The following is an 18,819-nucleotide window of genomic DNA, read 5'->3' as shown; positions in this document are numbered from 1 at the left end:
CCCCCCCCTTCTCTCTTTCTACCTTCAAGTCTTTTGAAGCATCCTACGGAGTATTTGTTCTATGTCTCGGACACATCTGCCTACACACTTGACTTCCTCCTAATTTTAATATTCCTCCATCCGCTCTTTAGCCATCTTTGTTCTTTGGTGAGCTCCAGATCTCCGTTCGCACGCCATTTCATTATTATCGCTGGCCCATTGAATCCTGATTCCTGGCCGCGTTCCTGACGCCTTCCTACTTTCTGCTGCTAGCTCGCTACTCATCCCCACACGGTTAGCAACAGCGCAAGCTGATTTTCTCTCGGCTAGATTCGGTCATTTCCAGGGATTTTCTCGTGTCATTTTCTGGACGGAGACTGTCCTGCGACGAGTTCCTTTACCCCAATAGAGCATTCTCACCGCCCGCGTCATGGTTCTATAGACATGCCATTGAAGACAATACGACCCGACTCTCTGTATGAACGGTCCAGTCCGGTTTCCCGAATTTTATGCTAGCTTCGGAAGAGGCAGGGACACCGCTGGTCAGTCAGCTTTAATCCTCCTTCTTTAGAAAGTCTTGTCTGTCCATCTTCAAGAAGGCTCGGAGACGGATATCAGCACCCGTGCCAGCGGGTCAAGCCTTCTTGATTAAACACTAGTCTGGCCTTTACGATCATAACCGCCAACATGTCTACATTATCACCTCAGCTTGTTCAGGATGACTCGCCCACTGGAATGAGTTTTCACGATGTCAATTTCTCCGATCCCTATCTCTCGGCTCCGGTGGACCCTGATGAAGCCTCCTTCAAGTCATCCGCTATAAGGCTAACGCCGGTCAACGAGAACGATCATGGCACCACACTTTCTGCCTCGCCTCTGCAGGTACAGCCTTATACTGAAGATCCTGAGACCATCAACGAGGGCCCGGAGGCATCTTACTCAGACTTTCTTAGCCCAACAGACGATTTTTCCAGCGATTTGAGTGCGCACACATCCCCTAGCGTAGATATCCTGTCTAGCAGTCTGACTGTGGACGAGAAAATGGGCCTTGGTGTCTGGCAACATGATGATGGAGTGGCGCGGAGTATACCAAGCCTTGAATCTGTGGTACATGCTGCGGCTCGGCAAAGCGCGGCAGAGCCGTCACAAACAATGGCGATGAGAAGCCCAAACATTTCCCCAGAAACAGCCGGTGTTCAAGTTGAGACGCGCATTCCACAGCCTCTTTCGCTGAACACCAACGCACCAAGTGACAATCTAAGTGTACAGGTGGGACCTGACTCAGCCCGAGCACGAAGCCCCATAGTCAAGATCGAGAGTTATTCCCGAGGAGACTCACCAGTCAGGGATGCTTCTCCGACTGAGCAATGGCGGGGCTTGTCGTCCACGCATTTGGCACCTAACGGAATGACCACGGGCTCGGAGCCGGAGGAGTTTGAGGATAGCAACGAAGGCCTCAGCCCGGGCCATACACCCATATCTCGGACACACAATGGCTCCTGGGTTCCGAGTACTGCCACGGGCCAGGCTGGTGTCGAACCGTTATCTCGAGCGGATGTTTACATATCCAGTCCAAACGATTTGGAAGTCTGGAGACGACTGGAAGAGAAGAATGCTGATATCCAGTCATGGTCGGCTTCGGTCAGTGCTGCAAATAGCGATGCAGAGGAGGAAATTCTCCTAGGCCGCGGTCGGAAGCGGCATGTTGGCGCTCGGCGGAGGGCAAAAAGTGCCGGCGATCCTTCTCTTCAGCAGGATTACTTCAACCTGAAATCCCAGTCCCTAGAGCCGGTTGTTCCTGGACCTGGTCTTCTCCTTCACGAAAGCAGTGATGAGGAGCTTAGTGAGCATCGATCTGGTGACGAAAGACGATCTGACTCGCCTGCAGCCGATGCAAATGAGAACAAGTGGACCGGGAAAGGCCTAGAGGGTGTCCCTAGCACCGAGCAGAACAGACTGGAGGACAATGACCCATCGCCTCATCAGTTCTTGAAGGCGCCGCCATGGCAGGACATTGAATATGACTCAGCCCCTCGCCCAACTAGGGTGCAGCCGTTAAGCTCCAGCGCAGCGATGATGGAGTATCAACGACGAGCAAGAGACCTTGACAGTGCATCTCGTGCGGCCACATGGGGCACGCGATACTTGAAAGATGCCGAGGTTAATAGCATCATAGGAACCGGCGGCTCCTTCGAGAATCTAACTATCAGTGATGATAAGGGTAGGAAGCATGAAAGAAGAAGCAGCCTCCGCAAGTATCTACCGCGCAACCCCTCTCACCACCTCAAGAGACGACTATCGGATTTATCCATCATTCCTCCGAGCGCCGATACTGCTGGCAAGGTCGATGGATTGACAGACCCTTCTATGAGAAAAGACAGTTTTCCCAACCGTAAATTAAGCCTTGGCCGGTCTAGGTCGCCCAGCCTTAGCACCAGCAGTGCTGTTATTGCGATTGCCGGCCAGATGGCTGCCATTGGAGGCAAGAATTCGCTGCGCGCTGCATCACCAAATTCGACGCTGAGCCCATGGCCAGTTTTCAAAGGACGTGGGCGAAGCAAAAGCGAGCTGCCAAGAGCGTCGTCACCCGGATTGCTGGATTTGATGACGAGTCATGGCGGGCCCCCTGTTCCTAACCTCGCATACTCCCCTCGAGTGATCGACCGCGGTGTCCGCCTGCAAGGGGCATCTCAAGTGGGCCATGCCACTGGCGACGCTGATGACGAAGATGATGACTTGCCAGCTGAAAAGGGTTTAGTGATGCAGTTTCTGGTACAGTCACGCCTACCAGTACCAACGCTTGATGGCTTCAGATCCCAGATCACCGAGTTGAATCCCCGGCTACCTTCGGAGTTAGTCGAACGCTTCGCTCAGGAACAGCTTCGCCGATACCGCAAGTTGGTCGACAGCAAGCAAAAACATCTTCGAGACTTGGAGGCACGAAAATGCACATCCGGCTTATTCTGCTTTGCACAGAGTGGTGAAGCCAATCTTCTCGCACCTCGTGGTAACCCCCACGTCCCAGACACATCACACACACCCTTCGATAATTCGAGTTGTAATGAGGCTGGTGATGATGCTCAGAGAGTGGGAGAAAGCACAGTGACTGCCGCCGCACAGTTCCCTCCAGGTGTGCCTTTGCCGCCAGTTCAACGGTTGCCAGCCGAATTCGAGTGTCCGATTTGCTTTCAGGTGAAGAAGTTCCAGAAGCCATCTGATTGGACCAAGCATGTCCACGAAGATGTCCAGCCATTCACCTGTACCTTTCCCCATTGCACCGAGCCGAAATCTTTCAAACGAAAGGCAGATTGGGTTCGACACGAGAGCGAGCGACATCGCAAATTAGAGTGGTGGACGTGTACATTTCCGGATTGTCATCATACGTGCTATCGGAAAGATAATTTTGTGCAGCATCTCGTTCGAGAGCACAAGATGCCGGAGCCGAAGATGAAAAAAGCAAAGAACCCCGGACCCGGTAAAACGGGGAATGACTCAGTAAGCATTGCGATGGACACGCAAGAGCACGACAGTCGCGAACAAGGGATCGAGCAGCTTTGGGAACTCGTGGAAAGGTGTCGACATGATACCCCCAGAGGCCCCAAAGATGAGCCATGCCGGTTTTGTGGGAATGTCTGTAGCAGCTGGAAAAAGCTTACGGTGCACTTGGCTAAACATATGGAGCAAATCGCGATGCCTATTCTGGGGCTTGTAAACGAACGGGAGATGTCACCGAATGGTAGTGCCAGTGCCAACAGCGTGCCAAATACTCATGGGCCCGGCTCGATGCCGATTACGAACGAGCCAGTCTACTCCCTCCCGCAGTCCAATGGTTTGAATACTGCTGGCTCAGACAGGACATTGAGCTTCAAACAGGCACCACATGTGAGCGATAATGCCGACCGGCAGAGCTCTGGAGAGCCCATGGTGGCCTTGACTCCTACATGCTTTTCCCACCCGACCACCATGTCGGGCGGCTTTTCTGCGGAGCCTGAGACGATGGACGCGTATCATGACACTTCGACCTCAGATTACCTTTCGAGCCTGCCAGGGGAGTCTGCAGATCAGTTGCGGTTCGTGGCCACGCACCATAATTCGGTTACGTATCCACCCCCATTCAACGCTGGCCCTCGAGTTCGGGTGGTCAATCCTGAAATGAATGTGCTGCAAGATTCCTACGGGATATCCATGTCGCCCACGGAAATGCAGCCCACCTTCAATGCGCAGAACCTAATGAACCTTTCATCGTCTGCGGAGGATCGTCATGGCTTCCCGAGACCTATGACTCAGACTATGCCTTTTGTCGCTGGAGGTTACGGCGAGCAAGGCTGATTGATGGGCAGTGAATAGATACCTCAAGAGTCTTGCATCGATTCACATAAGCTTCTCTCTACCAGTCCACTTGGAGATGAGAGCTAGTGAGCGAAGAGCCTGGAGCCCGCAGCACTGTTGTCCATAGTAAGCATAACAAACATTTTTACTCTGAATTTTCTGGTCCTTTGATCGGTGGAAACCGATGAGATACCCCCACGTTCTAGTCGTCATATTGGCTGGCTGTTTGTATTGTACCGTGCTTGTTTTATCTTGAATGTTAATCCTTTGATCAAGATATTTTGTATGAAGCATTGCAGTCATGACGTAACGTGACGTGACATGACCAAAAAAAACCTGGATCTCTTCTTTTCAACCAGTGAGTCAGGAAAGTCTGAGACACACCAAATACAAAGAAACTCCTCCCTTCCTTCCTTCCTCCCTTCGTTGCTGAGTTGCGGGTCAACCCGACAGCAACCATAAACATTAAATGTCAACAATGGCTATGTGACGCGCCATTTACTGGTAGTTATGGGCAGGACCACGGGGTGCACCTACTTATCTGGCAGTGGCAGTCTCAATCGAACAGGGGCGCTTGGCATTTGGTATGTGAGCTGCATGTACGGCCCTAAATTGTCAATTGGTCACATTGCTGTGATTGGACGAATGGTTTTTTTTAAGGAGGGGGAGCAGGGGATGCACGTCGCAAGCCGGCTTCACGGCACACTGCAGCGGGCTTCTCGGCTCCAAGAAAAGGGGGGAGGGGTGGAGGGCAGGAGGCAGGGAGAGGGCGTTGGGTGTGGAGGAGAGGAGAGGGTTGGAAGGATGGCTGGAGGGAGTGAAGGAAAGAGAGGGAGATCTACAGGGTGCAGTTAGTTACTATCGTACTCCGTATAGTACTGGGTTAGGTTACTAACTACTAACTACCTAACTAGGTAAACTACCTTACCTTAAGAACGGGCTGTCCCACCGACCTGTCAACGTCGGGCTGGACCAGGGGGGGAAGAGGGGGTAAAATAAAAATAAATAAAAAGGACTTGCATGTGTAAGTGCGTTGAAACTTGAATCACCGATCTGCCCCATCAAGCTTGGCAGATGCGCCCCTCTCAGGCCCCTCTCAGGTAAAGTAACCTTGCTGACCAGTTTCAGCTCGTCCAGTTCAAAATTGATTTTGGTCACAACCATTCAATCATAGGTTGCACAACAGCCGCCGAACACTCGCCTGAAATTGACAATTTAGGCCATTAACACCGACCGATGTCGTCAAGTTGTTGACTCATGTACTCCGTACCGAGTTGACTATGGAATGTGCCATACGAGAGCGGCGATGGGTGCAGTGATGATAAGGCCCAGCCATCTGCGGTATGTGTATGTCTAGAAGTTTACCTGTTGGTTTCTGAATCTCAAATCATAATATGAACTTACAAGGAGCAGCAGCAGCAGCAGCAACAGCAACCAGACTGAACTGCGAAATGAACTTATTCCCCACACCACACCACACGCAGTTAGTCCACAAGATAACATTACGGTACAGATCGTGAGCCAGGAGCTGAAAAGGTTAAGTTAACGAACGCAGTAGTTCGTTCTTAGAAATAGAGAGGCCCGGGCCGAGTGGTTGGCGATCGCCCAGCTTAGATGGAGATCATAGGATGATAAATGATAGGATCATAGAATAACTGCGCTTGCAGCTAGTCAGCCGTCCTGTCTCCGTATTCGGTCTTCTTACGGGGTCGCGTGGAAGAATGCAGTGCTTGGGAGATGAGCCTGTCAGTACCGAAGGCTCTCTTTTTCTCTCACTCACACACACACACACACACACACTCTCTCTCTCTCTCTCTCTCTCTCTCTCTCTCTCTCTCTCTCTCTCTCTCTTCCAACTCGTTTACTCTTGTCTTGTCTCCCTCTCCCTTACAGGCACAGCCACCTCTAGTCCCAATCCAGGTCAATTGCCGGCCGGGGGATGAGAGAATGAATGGTTCATCTGTCGGCATGGCCCGCTCAACCCCCATCCCCGCGTCCCATCCGCGTGATGATCCCTTACATACTTCGGCCTCTATTCCTGTTGTGCTTCATAGCCTGCTGATGAGAGGCAGAGGCATGAAAGCCGACCTATCCGACCGGGGTTGATATCAAGATAGCATGCTTCCTGTCCTCGCTTAAAGTCTCAATGGCTTTTGTCACCCTCCCCCCCTGTCGGAGTATACCGACCACTATTAACCAGGCAAGAAAAATAGCTGGCGAGGCGTGAACAGCTGCTGCCTTCCAACCCGACCCTCCATTTGCCATCTAATAATGTTTATTGGGCGATCATTCCTGCAGGAGCTGAGAGCTAACCTAGTTCGAGTGAGGTCTGGAGATCATTTCGACGGCGCCGAATCTCGGCTTTGTGATTGAGACTCTTATGAATGGCTAACTTACTAGCCATTCCTACTAGGTAAGTTATAGGGACTTGCATAATTTGGTACTTTTGTCGGATCTCATGGGCAAAAGCAAGAACATGAGAAAAATAATTTCCAACCAATTTTCTGGTTTGGGAAAAAAGGAAAAAGCAAAGAAAAAGAAAAAACCACAGCGGGATTTATCGACCTCAATGTCTACGCAATCCAGAACCGAAGACCACGCCAACCAAGAGTCAGAAAGAGCGAGGAAAAGAGCGAGGAAAGATTCTTCATCTGCTCTCAGGCTGGCTTCGTCCGTCGCATTCGCACCCTCTCGCCAATCATGCATCTCAACTCAATCGGGAAGATGGTCTCTGACAGGTCTTATGCCGGTCGACGGAGAGAGTCCGTCTCTCAATCAATGAATTAACACTCATTTCATTCGGCACGCAAGCGACGATCTGGACCAGCACAGGCCAACAGGTCTGACAGGCTCAGAGAATATTTGGATGCTTGACCTGCAGCTTACTGACTTGACTCGACTACTAAGAAGACGACATGCCAACCCCATACGGCATCGCCTCCAAGTCTCTGAACACGTTATCGCGCGTGGGGTTGACGATGCGATGAACTGAAAATCTCTGGATCTCCCTCATTGCTTTTTATTTTCTTTCCTTTTTGCTTCTCCCCCTTCTCTTTTCTTTTTGGTTTTCTTTTTGGCTTTCTTCATTTCTCTCATACAGCCCTCCCATCCATCTCCATCCCGCATCCCTTCCGGTCTCATTAGGCCCTGCTGAGAGATTTGTTTCATCACTACTATCCAGTCCAGGGTGGTGGTGATTCCAGTTACAATAACCCCCTCATAGTCCTCATCCTATCTCGCTTGGCTTTTGTTTTTCTACCTATCGTTTGCACCCCCTCAATTTCTATTAATTTTACCATCCCGAGTTCCTTTCTGGCAAGGATAATTTCTTCGGACTTTGCCAATCTATCCTTCTCCTGGCGCAAGTCCTAATCTTTCCAGGCAGATCCCCGCGCCGCTTGTTCTTGTTCAGACGCAACGACTCTCCTTCAGCTTCTGTTGATGCCCCAAACTCGGCCCCGGCTTGCCCTGATTGCACCTCGTTTCAAGCACCGGCAACTAGCACGAAGCTCACGCATTACTCCTGCTGAAAGTAGACATAAAGGAGATAGGCGGGAAATGTTCTTGCGCTGCTCTATTTGTCCCTAACAAGAAGCCCACGAGCTTCGTTGCGAAGAAACCCTGTTCTCCCGCCTATATAACCCACCCGCCATCAGCGCCCACTATCTATCTATCCTAGTAGCTTGGTCTACCCTCTACGCTGCGCAATCATTTTGTACCTCAGACCGACCCCGACAGAGCCTCGGGCTTCCAAAGTCAGCACAATGAGGGTATGCTTGCGTTCGCCCTGTCTTGCTTGAACCAGATGGCGCTATCGAAGGATGTCCAGACTAAAGAACCACTCCATAGGCCTCCAGACACAATGCCCTCTGGGAAGAATCCAATGATATTCTTCGGGGCATCAATGGCTCACGAGCAACGCCAACATCATCACAGAAACATACCTCAGCCGACGGGCTGACTCCGCCAGCAATATGCCTCGACAGCTCAGCATCATTGATGGGGTTCCAGTTTGGCTCTGACTCCGCTGTTCCTCCACCCCATCTGACATCAATTCTCGGCCGGTACTTTCCATATCATGACCCGGCATCACCCCCCTTAGCTCAGAGCCTCGAATATTCGCAGTACCCACTGGCCCGGTTCCCAGCCGATCAAGATGTTTGGACACCGCTTCAAGTGACCGCTCTACCAACCCATGCCGGATCTCGCATGTGCCCACCGATGGGGGCAAGTCAACAATGGTCTGGCCTCGATCGCAGACTCTCTACAGGCCACTACAGCACGCCATCTGAGGCCGACAGCCAATATGCTAGTCTCCATCCATCGGAGTCAGGGTATAGCACGCAAAGTTGCACCACTCGCTCGGTGGCCGCATCTTACGCACTCGACTCAGCTTGCAGTCCCTACTCCGCACCGTTCGAGCTAGAGCAGGATGAACGGTTATCAGTTCTAGACCTGAACACTGCTTCCTATGGCGATCCAATCGATGTATTGGAGCGGATGCAGTCTCCATCTCTCCTGGGTCCCGACGCGATCAAGTGTGACTACTCCGACTGCCAGTGGACTGGGAAATGCCCGTCTGATAAGCGGTAAGATCCTTTGACAAACTCCACGCACGTGTTTCTGGCTAGCTAACAGCCTCCAGCAAGCATGAAGCCCGACACAGAAAGCTGTTTAAATGCGATGAGCCAGGGTGCACTCGAAAGGATGGCTTCGGAACCATCAACGACCTGGCACGTCATAAGAAGTGTGTCCATAAGCAAGAACCAGAACGCGGGCCCAAAGTAGTGTATATGTGCTTTGGAGTCAAGTGTCCTCGCAAGAATAAAAGATGGCCTCGCTTAGATAACTTCCGCCAGCACCTTACTCGGATGCACAATGATGAAGATGCGGAGGAACTGCTGAGGAAGTGAGTCTCGTGCCGATGTGTCGAAGCCAATGATATCCGACGATGCTAACCCGCCGTGAAGATCCCAGGAGTGGTACGAAGACTGCTTTAAGCCGCAAGTGATGGGATCGTCGTTGATGGATCATCTTTCGGAAGCCAGTAGTCCGCAGATGGAGGACATGATTGACGAGTCACGGAACAAGTCCGAAGATCCTCAAGTGTCACCTTCTCTCCCATACGCAAGGGCTCGGGTGGAACTGGACACGATAACCCCCGACTCAGTCAGGGATGAGCAAAGCCGCCCAAGTCTCAGCCATGCCACTCTTAAATCCGCGCATCGAGGTCCACAGGCGGTCGAACTACCGCCACTAAATTCTCTCAGCTTTGACGGGTCACCAAGTCCGCGAACGACTTTTGCAGCTCAGTCGGACATATCTCGAGGTGGCAAGAGAGATGATATGGTAGCTGAAGCAGCCATGAACTTGATTACTGCCATGACTAAATCCATGACTATTGTGCAGCAACGGCAAGGGCAGCACTCTGAAGATGCAGAAAGTGCCGCGGAGCAGAAGGCCGAGTTGGTCAAGCTGAAGCGGGAGATCTTGCAAACAATTCTGACGACAGCCTTGGGCATGCTAAACCAAAGCTCGGAGCCATATCCACATAGCCATCAACTTCAGGAAGGAAGTTCTGCCGTGCATCCCGATCAGAGAAAATGGATTCAGTGTGAGTTCTGCAGCAAGAAGACGCGATTGCGCTGTGAGATGAAGTATGTTCGAGGCTCGGTGAATGTGGACGTGAACCGACAGCTAACTTTGTGACTTTGCGATACCAGAAAACACCAGAAGCGTCATGAACGTCCATACAGTTGTACCTCCTCGCACTGTAATAAGACTTTTGGAAGCAAAGAGGACTGGAAAAGACATGAAAACTCACAGCATTTTCACTCGAGAAGCTGGCGTTGTACACTACCGGACGCTACCAAAGAGGGTCTACCGTGCGCCCGTTTGTTCTACCGCCAGCAGACGTACATCCAGCACCTCAAGAAACAACATGAGATGGATGCGGAAGATGAGGTCCGAGCGGCTCTTTCTGATAGTCGCATCTCCCGGGACGGGCGGGCGTCATTCTGGTGTGGCTTCTGTCGGAAAGACGTCCCCCTGGGCCCTGGACTCGAGGCATGGAATGAGCGCTTCGACCACATTGATACGGAACATTACAAGAAAGGCGAGCGCATTGAAGACTGGGTGCTTTCGTCTGATCAGCTAACCGGAAACCGGGAGCTACATGGAGGAAATGAGACCATGTCGGCTGATGTTGGGTGCGAAAGCGAGCCGGCCATAGACGAGCACAGCGGAGGCGACTGTGCACATAGCCATGGACGACCGAAGGAGGGCGAATACTTATTTTCCCACCACGATCAGATGCTGCTGGATGATGATGATGAACCTGCCCGAAAACGACCAACAGCTCAGTCAAGGGGTCCCCTTCTGTCCACGTCACCACAATCACGCCTTTCGTACCGTCTCAGAAACACGAGGAAGAGGAAATACTCGGTCCTCCATCCCGCCCCAAATGTCAGCCCGGGTGAGGCTCTCATGGCCGGATGTGCGACCCCGGAGCCACCATATATCGATAGATATTCGGGTAGCTATAGCATGGATTCACAGAGTCAACCACAGCATACCCTTTGACGAGCTGGATGCTAGGGTGCAAAGTCAGTCACTGCGATGTTTGATCCAGGAAGTGAAAATATGCAGTGTTGATGTTCGAAGGCTCTGTGTGATAAGCATGTGAGCAGAGTGAAATGCTATGCGCCAAGTGAAGTTGAACTCATGTGAATATTTACCCCGATACCAGGCGAGTTATGTGCTATGTGACGTGATGTATAAGTGTCCGCGGGTCTTTCTTCTGTTTTCCAAATTATGTGCAGCATTTTATACGACGAACGTGTACTTTTTGACCTCAATTACCCCTATCAATCAAGGAATGCAGAGATACGAGTACTAGACACATTTATTTCTTCAACCATTTCCATGTAGGAAGCGATATTTGATTCATGGGGTATATAGAATGACAGATGCGAGTGGATAGAGTACAATCGATAGCAAGGAACACGAGGTCATGAACTTTCCAGTAGATTCAGTCATGACCCTTACTCAAGCATGCGCGAGCATTTACAACTTTTTCTGCGTGCCTGTCAATTCCCGAGCCTTTTCCTCCAGAGCAGCGACTTCCTCTACTGCTAGTCAGAATATCAAGGTCGACCATACAGAAATAAAAGCGATACAAAAACATCACGGCGGAGCCGGGGTCTGAACTTACGATTCTTCTCATACTTCGATTCGTCCATCTCAAGCTTCAACCACGTCCAATGGAGAACCTGGAAGGTGAAGACGGCGCCAAGGAAGACTTTGGCAAAGGGGCTGATGAAGAGTTTGTACCGGGCCATCTACGATTCCGTAAGCAACGCCAGGGAGAAGACGTGGATGAAGAGAGGAAGATGGTTAGCCTCTAGTGGTCGCTTACGCCGTCTCTGTAGGCACTAGACGATGCGTCATTTGGTGCATTCAATCTGGTGCGGCTAGTGGTAAAGGTTCTTTGGGTGACGGAGGCGATGGTAGGGCCTCGTACTGCGCCGCGAAGAGCGCCGGCGAAGAGAGAATTGATGGACATGTTTACAGGTGGTTCAGAGAAGGGTGATCAGATTGAAAGAGACCAGTTCGAATTGAGTGTAACTTGCAAAATTGGGGGTGGATACGCCTCGAACACCTCGAACAGCGCGGGAAGTGAGGATGATGTTCCGAATGGGGCTAGTCCAAGTCCAGTCCACCAAGAATCTTCCCCAACAACCGGACTGACTCAGCAGTCACATGATATCAAGCGAAGGGCGGCAACGGGGACCGAATCAGGCGCAGGGGACGGGACCCGGCGGCAATTAGGCGAGGGCGAACAGGCGGGGAAGAGTCAAAAAGCGATAAGCTTTGCGGGCCTGGGAGGAAAGCAAAAGCTCGTTCCTGATCGGTGAAGCTCTCTTCTCTTTTTCTCGGTTTCTCCTCTCTACGTGTCCGAAGGGGCCGGCCAGAGGTCTCGGGAAATTCGGCAAAATCGCGTCGAAAACACGCTCAAACCATCTGCATCATTCCTACTGCGGTATCTACGAGATCATGCAAGCCTTTTCGGGGTGAATTGGGTGGGTTGGCAGGGGGGGAAGATGGCTGTCTGAAGAAGCCAAAAGGCGGGTTTGTTGTTGATTTTTGAGGGGTGGGTTTGCAAAGCCCGCTTTTGGGGTCCGCCAGACCGTGACTGGGCCTCTGGCACACCGCGGACCGGGAGGATGGCACGTGCCCAGACGGCTCTGGTCAGAGACTAGACCTAAATAAGGACTAGCGATGGCGCCTAACTGTGGCGCAGGTAGCTGAACAGCTGTGGCTGGGCACGGCTAGGCAAGTCTTGCCTTGCTATGCTTGCTGCCGCCGCCGCGCCCTTCGATCTTCGCCCGTCTGTCTGTCTGTCTCTCTTGTCTCTCTTGTCTATCCGCCCACACCCATATACACCCTTCCCCCCCACCCCCCCGGTTACTTCAACCCGGCACTCCTCATTGATTTCCTTTCCTCCTGCTGTTGTTTCTCGTCATGCTGTCGATCGGTATCGTTCCTGGTACGGAGTAACTTGCCTTGTTTCTTCTTTTTCCTGAAAGATCTTACTCGAATCCTTTTCGTCTCAGTTCTTCCATTCCTTTGATTCTGTTTTCTTTCCCTGTCCATCGACCTCTGGGTTCGCTCAACCTCTCCCAGCTCCGCCTAGCGACTGCATGCGACGCGTCTTGACCTCTGGGGTGTCTCGCATCTTTTCTTGCTCCATTCTTTTGTCTCTTGCCGGGACTGGTACACCTCGCGCGTTGCTGTCACCGTTGCACCGCGCGTTTTATATACGACCTGCCTCGGTCCTCGCGGGCGCAAAACGGGGCTCTATCGATTTCCTCTTGACTTAGCAGCCGCTAATAGTCAATGCTTGCTGTTTGGTGAGCGCAAGGACAATTGCTGGTTGGTGCTGTTCCTTGAGCTCGCAGTCTTTCCCCTCTCATTGAATTTGAGGTGTTTTGTCTGGGTTTATTGTCCGCTGCACAACCCATTGAATCAATTGGCTTGACTGAAACGCACAAACAGCCATTCTGTGCTGAGTGAGTGTTACCTCCAACGCGACCATTTCACTACCTCTCCGCTAAAGCATCGGGCGCACTGACACACCAACCCCTTCAACAAGAAACACCACCGAACATATCATCATGCCTCGTGCCAAACGCTCCATCGAGGAGATGGCCAACAGGTCGGACTCGGATGATGACGACTACAGTGATCATCCGGTGCGGTCGGCTCGACGCTCCGTCTCTCGGTCGAAGTCGAAGAAGAAATCCAAGCCTGCAAAGAAACGAGCCCGTCGCGGTTCGGACGATGACATTATCTCTGACGACGACGATATCTTCAGTGAGGACGAGGTTTCTTTTGAAGAGTCGGAGGAAGAGGATGACGAAAATGCCCAACGGAATGCCAGAGGCCTAGTTGCTAGACGAGCTGCCACCAACCGACCGGTCTATAACGAAGGCGATACCAGCAGTATCGAAGATGACACCCCAAACGACGATGAAGCTGATGTACAAACTTCCCCGAAGAAGCGCAAAAGTACGGTTGTCAAGCTGAAGGTCGGTAACGCACTCAAACGACAAGCGCAGGCGCCACTGGACAATTTCCAAGGGACTCGCCGGGTGACGAGACGTACGCGAGATCCGTCGGAGGATATCTATGCCCTTACCAACTCAGGTCGTCACATGGAGACTGTCGAGCGAGGAACACAGAGTCCGGAGATGGAAAGTAGGCTTCGACGGGGTTCCAGGGCATCGAAACGCATACCTGTGCTAGACGAGGAAGAGGAAGGTGAATCTCAGACGAAGCAGGAGGAAGAGGAGGTCATTGACGAGACGACCAACGAAATCAAAGGCTCGCAGCTTGAGATCTTGGAGAGCGATGTTCAAGTCAGTTTCGAGGGAGCTGTACCAAACCCCACCCAGAATGACGACGATGGAGAAGGTGAGGATGAAGGTTTCGTTCCTGAATCCGAGAATGGCGATGCAAAGGCTGGCGTTGAGGAGGATGGAAACGACGAAGACGATGAGGAAGGGCCAGTCACCAGAAGGAGATTGAGGCCAAATCGGGGCCAGCCAGCGGAAGATGAAGCCGACCAGCCCCAGGAAGACCAAGAGGAGGAACCACGTCGATCTAGTCGCAAGAAACCCAACCACTTTCAACGCAAACGTCGGGAGGAGGAAAGCGACTTCGAGCCTGAAGAAGATTCAAACGACGACGATGAGGTCTCTCACTCTGGCAAGTCGAACGCTTCTCCGCACAAAGCCAGCCAAGCTCGCGATGATGATGATGACGACTACAGCGCTACTGGTCGTCGTCCTGGCTTGCGCAAAAGGGCATCTCGATCACGTGGTCAGTCGGAGGGAGGAGCTGATATTGCGGAGGAGCTAGCCGAAGAATTGGAAGACCTGCGAGGAAGTCGGTCTCGCCGTCGAGTACAACCTGAGATTGTCTACGAGAAACCCCGACGCAGTCGGAAAGATGTGGACTACCGTATCATTCGCCCGGATCTCATCCTGCCCATCGAAGAAGCTGAGAACGAAATCAATGAATCGCCTTCGCGTCGGGGCCGCGGAGGGGGTGGTAGCAGTTGGCAGCGTACCCTGTTTCCCACTTACGGGCCTTTCGGAGGTGGCGGGCCATCTGCGATCTTGGGTCCTCCGGGAGCACCTGCTGCAGCGGGGGGTGCGGAGAGCGATAGCAGTGATGATGAAGTTATGCAGCATCCTAAGACCGGGGCCAGTGGGTCGTTTTCGGCACCTGGACTTCCCGGAGCTGGCCTTGTCGGTCAAACTCATGGCAATGACGCCGCGCAGGGCCTCTCGGGCACCCCTGCGCATCTCGGAAAGGTCAAAGACAAACAGGCCCTGGCCGATGCGGATCCACTGGGGGTGGATGTGAACGTCAACTTTGATAGTGTAGGAGGTTTACAAGGACACATCGACCAGTTGAAAGAGATGGTCTCTCTGCCACTGATGTACCCGGAGATATTTCAGCGTTTCCACATCGTGCCCCCTCGGGGTGTCCTTTTCCATGGACCTCCCGGCACGGGAAAAACCCTGTTGGCAAGAGCTCTCGCTAACAGTGTCAGCTCGAATGGTCGCAAGGTCACTTTCTACATGAGAAAGGGAGCCGATGCCTTGAGTAAATGGGTGGGTGAAGCAGAACGTCAGCTTCGGCTTCTCTTTGAGGAGGCTCGCAAGACACAACCCAGTATTATCTTCTTCGATGAGATCGATGGTAAGTCAGATTGCTTTTCCCTCCGACGCAGCCGTATAGCTTCATGGTCTGACCGACCTCTTATTTAGGTCTGGCACCTGTTCGGTCAAGCAAACAGGAACAAATCCATGCCTCAATTGTCTCCACTCTGTTGGCGTTAATGGATGGAATGGATGGTCGTGGTCAAGTGATTGTCATCGGAGCTACAAATCGACCGGACTCAATTGACCCTGCGCTTCGCCGCCCTGGTCGATTTGATCGCGAATTTTACTTCCCTCTGCCCAACAAAGACGGGCGACGTTCCATTCTGGATATTCACACAAAAGGCTGGGAACCGCCGCTCCCAGATTATATCAAGGACGAGCTTGCAGAGATTACCAAGGGTTATGGAGGAGCTGATTTACGAGCTCTTTGTACGGAAGCCGCCTTAAATGCGGTGCAGAGACGGTACCCCCAAATCTACAAGTCTAACCAGAAACTTGTTATCGACCCGAAAACTATCGATGTCACACCGAAAGACTTCATGTTAGCAATCAAGAAGATGATTCCCTCGTCAGAGCGATCGACGTCCTCCGGCGCATCGCCATTGCCTAAGTCGGTTGAACCTTTACTGCGTGCACCGCTTGCTGAAATCGAGAGCCTGGTGTCTGAGATTCTACCGCAGAGAAAACGGCTCACCGCGTTGGAAGAGGCACAATTTGAGGAGCCCGTTGGCGGTGGCTTCCAGCGCGAACAAATGCAGCAAGAGTTCGACAGGTCGCGAGTCTTTAGGCCTAGACTGCTACTTCGCGGTCCGCTGGGTATGGGCCAGCAGTATATGGCGGGGGCCCTTCTGCACCACTTCGAAGGTCTGCACGTCCAGGCATTTGACCTTCCAACCCTTCTCAGCGATTCCACTCGATCTCCCGAGGCTGCCATCATACAGCTTTTTGCTGAAGTGAAGAGGCATAAGCCCAGCGTGATCTATATTCCCAACATTCACACTTGGTCGGAAACTGTCGGGCAGGCTGTGATTGCCACTTTCTTGGGGCTACTTCGATCGGTTCCTCCCACAGATCCGGTGTTGCTATTGGGCGTTCAAGAGTCGAATAGCGAGGAATTGGACAATGGACTGATGAGAAACCTGTTCGGGTACTCCAAGAAGAATTTCTTTGACCTCAAGGCGCCAGGCAATGATGCACGTTATGAGTATTTTACCAAGGTAATCGACTACATCAAGACGTCTCCAGCCCACTTCCCCGATCCCGAGAACCGCAAGCGCCGGGAGCTTGAAACGTTGGAGATCGCGCCTCCACCGCCGCCTAAGGCTGCCACCCCGCCAAGCAAGGAACAGCTCAAGGCTCAGAAGAAGAAAGACTACCAGACGCTCAATCTCCTGAAGATCCGGATTCAGCCTATCATGGATCAAATCAAGAAATACAAGAGATTCAGAACGGGCGTGATCGACGAGTCTCAGATCCGGTACCTATGGGAGGAAGAAAACCCGAGCATTGTTACCAGTGATTTGCCAATCGAACACCGGACTACCTTCCGACCTTTCGAGAAGGCGATCGACAAGCACGGCGTTCCCGGACTACGTGAAACAGTCTCGGGCAAATTCTTCTACAACTTGGAGATCGTGACTATCGAGAAACGACTTTCCAATGGGTACTACAAACGACCGAAGGACTTTTTGGCGGATATCAAACGGTTGGCGAAGGATGCGCGGCAGTTGGGTGAACAAGAGAGGCTGCTCAGGGCCAATGAGCTCTTGTCCAATGTCGAGGTTGACATCGCTACCATCGAGCAGGCTGAACCGGCCCTTGTTGCCGAGTGCGAGGGTGTCTATGTCCGCGAGCTGGAGAGAGAGAAGATTGCGCTGGAAAAGGCTCGAAAAGCAGCAGAGGAAGACGAAGGGGGCTTTGTCGGACGGCTGACTGCTAACTTGGTTCCACACGGAAATACCGAGTCTGGTCCATCAAGTGGTCCCGTTGTTCTTGGCGGATCGTTCCCTGACCTCGGGCCCAAAGACACGGAAAGGCCGGTAACGCCTACACGGCCATCGACAGTGAGCTTCACAAACGGCTTTCACCACGGTGGTGGCTCGGATCTGAACGACCTTAGCACGCAAGCAGTCACAAGTAACGGCTCCCACGACTATCAGGCCGATGGCGATGGGGATACATACATGACAACCTCGGATCAGTCGACTGGGCGCGACACACAAACCAGTTCATTCGGGCCCTTTGCACAGCCAAAGCCACCATATTCCCATACGGCACCTTCACAGCAGGTCCGACGTGAATCCGGCATCTCCAGCTTTTCTCAGAAAGGGCCCGTTACCCCCTTAGCGCCTGGATCTCAGCCCCATGACTACACCAATGAGGCTTCTACCACGCAGACAACGTCTGACAAAAAGTCATCGGAGCAATCGTCGGTCCCGCAAAACCACTTGCATAGTCCCGTAACTGCTCACGGAATCCGACATGAGTTCCCGGATCTCACACAGTACCCCGATCGTGTGTCCCAGGAAGAACACCTGCCAGACACACAGCAAGGAGACAGCAGCCAGCCTTCACCACGCCTCCAGGGCGGGTATGCTGATTTGGTACATATTGACAACGGAGGGGCATCTCAACAACGCGCCCAGCCTCCAGTTCCTCTGTTCGAGCCCGCTGGCAAGCACTCTGCTCATGTGCCGGCAAATTTGCAATCTTTGCTGAATAATGAAGACCTTTCACCCAAGTTGATTTTGGATCAGGAGTACGTTCAGAGTTTGCACAATCAGCTGACGCAGCGGACGAGCGGCTGCAGCGTGGAGCAGTTGGAACAAATCAGCACGAATCTGATGGATTATCTCTGGCAATCGCGCGGGGAATGGAATCGCAGCCGAGTAGCTGCTGGCATTCGCGACACGTTCAACGACGTTCTAGAAGACATGTTGGCTATGCAAGAGATTGGGCCCATCAGCCAGAAGACGAAAGAACTCTTGGGCGAGTCTGCGTATCACTCGTAGGCCCTATTCTCAGGACCGGCTGGCTACACTATTTATTTCTCGTTTCTTCTAAATTAGTTTCGTCTCATGCGCGGTTTGGTTCTAGGGATACCTCTTTGAAGTGACAATGGATTTATGTAATAGGCTGTATGGCAGATGACGCCGTCAGCTTTTCAGTGGTTTATAAGCTTTTGTTTCCTTTGCATGCATGGCTGGATCATACCTGGCTTGGTTATGGGGTTCCGCATTGATTGATTCCATTATACCGGGCGGGGCAGGCTTCTTTT

At 52.3% G+C, this 18,819-nt stretch overlaps 4 protein-coding genes across 4 annotated transcripts; 3 read left to right on the top strand and 1 right to left on the bottom strand.

The window, feature by feature from the left end:
* Positions 1-447: 447 nt before the first annotated feature.
* Positions 448-4,329, top strand: BO86DRAFT_15827 (putative C2H2 finger domain protein). The gene has a single exon (XM_025666387.1). The coding sequence runs from the start codon at positions 667-669 to the stop codon at positions 4,306-4,308; it is 3,642 nt and encodes a 1,213-aa protein (XP_025522318.1). The 5' UTR covers positions 448-666; the 3' UTR covers positions 4,309-4,329.
* Positions 4,330-7,774: 3,445 nt separating this feature from the next.
* On the top strand, positions 7,775-11,006 carry BO86DRAFT_15763 (putative C2H2 finger domain protein). Its single transcript, XM_025666380.1, has 5 exons — positions 7,775-8,078; positions 8,158-8,897; positions 8,954-9,217; positions 9,279-9,965; positions 10,032-11,006. The coding sequence occupies exons 1-5, from the start codon at positions 8,073-8,075 to the stop codon at positions 10,888-10,890; spliced, it is 2,556 nt and encodes an 851-aa protein (XP_025522317.1). The 5' UTR covers positions 7,775-8,072; the 3' UTR covers positions 10,891-11,006.
* Positions 11,007-11,240: 234 nt separating this feature from the next.
* BO86DRAFT_393430 (uncharacterized protein) lies at positions 11,241-11,991 on the bottom strand. Its single transcript, XM_025673017.1, has 3 exons — positions 11,726-11,991; positions 11,522-11,648; positions 11,241-11,435 (listed from the first exon to the last, which is right to left on the bottom strand). Exons 1-3 carry the CDS (start codon positions 11,870-11,872, stop codon positions 11,374-11,376), a joined length of 336 nt encoding a protein of 111 aa, XP_025522316.1. The 5' UTR covers positions 11,873-11,991; the 3' UTR covers positions 11,241-11,373.
* A 1,493-nt stretch (positions 11,992-13,484) lies between these two features.
* Positions 13,485-18,553, top strand: BO86DRAFT_404671 (chromatin segregase YTA7; the record flags this gene model as incomplete). Its single annotated transcript, XM_025674038.1, has 2 exons — positions 13,485-15,579; positions 15,648-18,553. 2 exons carry the CDS (start codon positions 13,485-13,487, stop codon positions 18,551-18,553), a joined length of 5,001 nt encoding a protein of 1,666 aa, XP_025522315.1.
* Between the last annotated feature and the right edge of the window lie 266 nt (positions 18,554-18,819).

The sequence above is a fragment of the Aspergillus japonicus genome (assembly GCF_003184785.1).
Source record: "Aspergillus japonicus CBS 114.51 unplaced genomic scaffold BO86scaffold_100, whole genome shotgun sequence".
In the NCBI taxonomy this organism is placed as follows: Eukaryota; Fungi; Ascomycota; class Eurotiomycetes; order Eurotiales; family Aspergillaceae; genus Aspergillus; species Aspergillus japonicus.
This window is presented reverse-complemented; position numbering and strand designations above follow the sequence as displayed.